The sequence below is a fragment of the Cyprinodon variegatus genome, unplaced genomic scaffold (genome assembly GCF_000732505.1).
Source record: "Cyprinodon variegatus isolate N-32 unplaced genomic scaffold, C_variegatus-1.0 Scaffold1437, whole genome shotgun sequence".
NCBI classification, from domain to species: domain Eukaryota; kingdom Metazoa; phylum Chordata; class Actinopteri; order Cyprinodontiformes; family Cyprinodontidae; genus Cyprinodon; species Cyprinodon variegatus.
Genome location: NW_015151890.1, coordinates 37,977 through 42,966, shown reverse-complemented (window position 1 = coordinate 42,966; position 4,990 = coordinate 37,977). Strand labels below are relative to the sequence as shown.

Below are 4,990 nucleotides of genomic sequence, written 5' to 3'. Positions count from 1 at the left end.
TGTTATCCAACTGGACTTCCATCTTCCAGGTCCCTGAGTGAAGCTCTAGTATCAGCTCACGCAGTCCACTGGATCTCTCCATTAAGCTCAGCATACTGTCTCGCTATCCACCAGTCTACAGACTGACCAACTTCATCTATCTCCACTCCACCACCAGTTTCAGGCCTGGGAGCCTTTGCTCCTGTTTATGCATGTCTATCAAAATTAAGCGCTTTGTTTCCTGCCGAGGTTTGAGTACCAAAGACAAAGTAATTGTATCAATAAATTTCTCCTAATTGTCTTTTCTCTTCGTGTGAGTTTTTTAGATTGAACAAGAGCAGCTGATCAAATGTAGGAAAGTCGGTCACTGTTAGATTTAATGACTACGGTAAATCCATTCAAAAGCACTGTAGAGTCCCGGTCAGGTTCATTAGTCAGACTGAAGTTAAACTTTAAAATTTTCACCAGATTCAAGGTTGCCTCATTTATCTGCCGAGTGTCTCACCATGTTTTCCTGTCTTGCAACCGCACCCAATAAATTAACCCTCCTTCCTGTCTGTTTCTCACTGTTTACAGCTGGCTACCTGTTTATTTTTCACCCGGCTAATGAGTTGCTCTCTATCGATCTGTGAAGGTCTGTTCCATTGTACTACCAGCTACCTGGTGCAAGTCATCCTCTAATTGCGAGTTCTTTAAGCCTGCAGCTCATTGAGAGTTGACAGATGGCAAAGGGACAGCTGGCAGTAGTGTTAACTTCCTCAGAAACAAAGAATAAATTAGGACGAGGAAATCAGCGGTCTGTGGGGACAATCAAAAAAGCGATTTGGCAACATGGACATGTTGCATATTGATCGCTTAGGCTGACTACCTCAAACCTTAAAGATAAGACTTAATGAGAGATTTAGAGATACAAATCGGAGACGGTTGTGATATCACAGAGGAAATAGCAGAGATAGTGGGTAGAAACTGTGCTCTTAAAAGGATTCAGATACTTAAAGAGCAAAATATACATCTCTTCTATAAATAACATACATGTATGTGTGCTGAAGGCTATAGGAGAGTGAGTCATGGGTCTGAAAGAACATCCTTCCTTCTTCTCTCTCTGTTTCTGCCTCTTTCTTTTATCTGTCACTTTGAATCTGCCCCTGTTGGTACATGTGTTGTCAAACGCTTTGATAACAGCTTGGTGTTATCCATAGAAAATACTAAAGCCAGGAGGCATAAAGTGCTTAAAAAAAAAAACCTAAAAAGCTGATCCCTCAGTTGGTCTAAGATGTGTTTTTGCCAATGGAAAGATTCCACTATTGTTCCCTTTCTATATGAATACAACTTTTAAGGTTTTATAACAAAAAAAAAAAAAAAAAGAATGATGATTTCTTACTGTTAAGCGGTATAAATGTATTTTTAGAGGTTAATTCTAAGCAGAGGTCACAAAAGTATTAATGTCTATTACTCAAGTAGAAGTATGTAGGTTTTAAACACTTTTATAGAAGTTAGAGTATTGACCTAAGCTTTTTACTCAAGTAAAAGTGTTAAAGTACAATTTTTAAAAGTACTTCAAGTATAGAAATAAAAGGAATGCAGGAAAAAATGTTATAGACTGAAGCTTTATATACTGTTTATTTTACTACCCAATTAAAGGAACATTTTCTTCAATTCGGTGAAAATTTCCTAATCGTTATTTTCTTAGTTGTGTAAGTAATGGCAACAGTGTCAAAGTTAATTTGGCATCATCTTGTAAAACGATTTATTTTTGTACGTAGCGAACAACAAATTGGTGCTGCACCAAGTCCAACGACAAATAATTTAATTGTCTCTGTGAAACATATTATAAAGATGGTTTTATTTTTTTCAAATACCAACAGGCCATAATGAAAATGTGCTTAAATGAAACAAAACTAATGAGTGTATTTTTACAATGTGAGGAGTAGCAAAAAAAACAATGTAAGGAGTAGAATTAATAAGTGATCTAAAAAAATAATTACTCCAGTTAAATATAGATAGCTAACATTTCTACTTAAGGTAAAAAAGTATTAGTGAGTACTAAGTAAGTAAAAGTTATTTTTTACTTGACACCTCTGACTGTCTCTCAAAGTGTTGATATCATGCTGAAAATGCAAAGTATTTAGGTTTTTCTTTCCCATATTTTTGACAGTTGGACAGTCCTGGATATCAATTCTTTTTAATTCAGTTTATTCATTTAGCGCCAATTCACAACTCAGGTCATATCAAGGCACTTTACAAAGACTATACAGTTAGATTGGTTCAAAGTCTCTATCAAAACAGAAAACAGCTGGTTGCATTAAACCTCTGACTTGCTGGAAACGGTTCTCATTGTGCTGCCTGACAAAATAAATTAATTAACACACAACTATATAAAAAAAGCTTATTTTTCACTGTCTGTTGAGTAAGATTTTCTTATTGCTGAAATAAAGCTGTAAATGTAAAAAAAAAAAAAAAGACCAATCAGTTATGGTTTAGGTGCTGATGCATTCCATCATCACAAATGTATTAAGCATTATGTCTTCATAATAGGGGCCAAGATCATGCTAAATGGGCACTAACCCCAGTCTAGAACCTCTGGTGCTTTTAGATGTATCTTAAGATGACATCTTATACACAGTGCAAAATCAATCCCCAGAGATCTAAGAACAATAACTATGGACCTCATTATTTAAGCTTGAAGCTTCAGTGCACAGATTCATTTTCAGATGTTTAGAGGATTATATAAAGGTACAAACCATGGGATGGTCTTATAACACTATTAAGAAAGGTTCCGTTTCCCCTGGATCATGGGAGTCCTTTTCCCTTTTAAACGAGTCCTGGACCGACATGGACTGAAAAGCCACTCAGAGAGGAAGAAGCCATTTTTCCAAAAGCAACATTGATCTACTCATGTGGGGTGAACCCTGGACTGGTCCATCAGAGGACAACACAAAGACACCCAGAAAACTATCTAGCTGAGGACAATTAAGAACGACCAATTAAGCTAAGACAGTTTTGTTTAAGACAGTGAGAAGAAATAATCCAAAAATGCATTGGGAGATTATACAAATCCCAGTTTTAGCCAAAGTCCTTCTTCTGCATAGCAACTGTTGCATAGTGTTGCCTAAAAACAACATAAAAAGCCAAATACTAGTTTAAAAATGCACTCAATGACAAAGACCCCAATTTAAGGAGACATGTCTTGTTGTTTAATAATTTTTTTTTTTTTTTTTGACATAAGGACTTGTTTTGACTCAAGGACTCATGGTTACATGGTACTATGGCCCAGAAGTAATGGGTCATAGTACCATCAAACTATTGTGTGAAGCCTGTGGAAGAAAACCCAATGTTTTCCTAACACATAACTTTCAATAAGTTCAACTTTTTTATTTTCTTTAGTCCAGCTATTTTTAATATTCTTTTTTGTTTCTGCATTTTTTATTTTATTTTATTTATTTTTTATTTTTTCCTACTTGCTTTGATTCTGTTTTATTTTCCTGTATTTTAATCATGTAAAGCACTTTGCATTGTCTTTGTACTGAATTGTGCTATACAAATAAATTTGCCTGCCTTGCCTTGCCATAATTATCTGCCATTTATTTTGTGTCACTGAATCACAAGTAATGAAAGTTATTCATTTTTGTGTACGAGGAGTGTTTGGTTCTGATTTTTTTCTGATGGTCCCCATGGAAACCACCGTATGTGGGAGGAGAAAGGAGCCACAAAGCCAGCGGCTCATGCCCGTAAGGTTCAGGGCTGCTGGCCTCCTCCACATAACATTCCTTTCTTACCTCAAATTCCTCTGGTGAAGACCCTGGAAAGAGATCTGAACACTGTCATAGAAAGCGGTCATTACTAGGACTCCTCTGATTGCCATGTTTGTGTCACTGTAAACTGCCAATCATAGTCTAGAACGCGTCCGCCTCTAAACCCCATCGGAACGCCTTAAACTGGGAGAATTTTTAAATATTATATTTAGAAGGAAGTACGGCTCTGGGACGACATCATGTATTTGGTTTTCATCATGTATTTGTATTTTGGACGAACCATCAGTTACCTGAGGCGGGAGAGCATCATCACTTCCTTCTTGATCTGAGAAGAAACTGTCATCGTCGTCCTCCCAGTAATGTTCCGTGTCAGGAGAACGATCTGCACAATCAAACATGTCATGATCACATCCTGCCTCAGGAGCTGTTTTGTGTCACACGTGAATAAAATGTGCCTTTTTTTCTGCTCTGTGTGGTTTTGTTTCTTAATCTATGAATCAGAGAGCAGAACTTTTTTTTTCAAAAATTTAACTAAAGAAATATTCTATTACTTCTACTATAACCTTGTGCAACGATTAAGTATTGTTATGATGTTTTAGTTTGACCAAACCTTTTGAAACACTATTTTTTAATTCTGTTTTTATGGGTTTACATATACAATCTGTTTGGAAATGTTCTTTCTGAAGGATTTATTTTATGCCTTTTTTTTTTACTGGATAATGTCAATTTATTGGAAATAAACTATCAGCATCAGATCTACTCCATAAGCAAAATAAAGACCCAGAAGAAAAGATCATTTTAAAATAATTTTAAACTACTCTTTTTTATGATAACACTGATATATGAAAGTAATTTTAATTAATTTAAGGTTAAGCTCTATATCAGGGGTAACCAATTAAAAATCAGCGGGGTCCGAATAAAGAAAATCATCAACCAGTAAAGGTCTTTTTATCATAATCTGTTACTTTAAACAGAAATTAATACTGCAATAAAATGCAGTTTTTATGAATCCATGTTATACATTGAATTTTTAAATAGAAAATATTAAAAAAATTAGAACATTTGTAAATTTTAAAATCTAAAGTGTTTTTTGAAGTAGAGAACAACAATTGTTCAGTCCGGTATATAGACAATTTCCTGATTTACATAATTTATGAAACACCTGAACTGACCGTTTGTTTGTTTTCTTTTTGTGGCTTAATGAGAGCAGTGGGCTTTATGCTGCCATGCAAGGCTTTAAACCAGGGTTTGAATGGAGA

The 4,990-nt window shown here is 35.3% G+C and overlaps 1 protein-coding gene across 1 annotated transcript in view; it reads right to left on the bottom strand.

Moving 5' to 3' along the window:
• LOC107103387 (phosphofurin acidic cluster sorting protein 1-like) overlaps positions 1-4,990 on the bottom strand; it is a 42,810-nt gene that overhangs the window by 18,896 nt on the left and 18,924 nt on the right. The window contains exon 6 of the mRNA XM_015403081.1: positions 4,022-4,113. Coding sequence (XP_015258567.1) covers positions 4,022-4,113 — 92 coding nt within the window. The remainder of the gene's footprint in view (positions 1-4,021; positions 4,114-4,990) is intronic.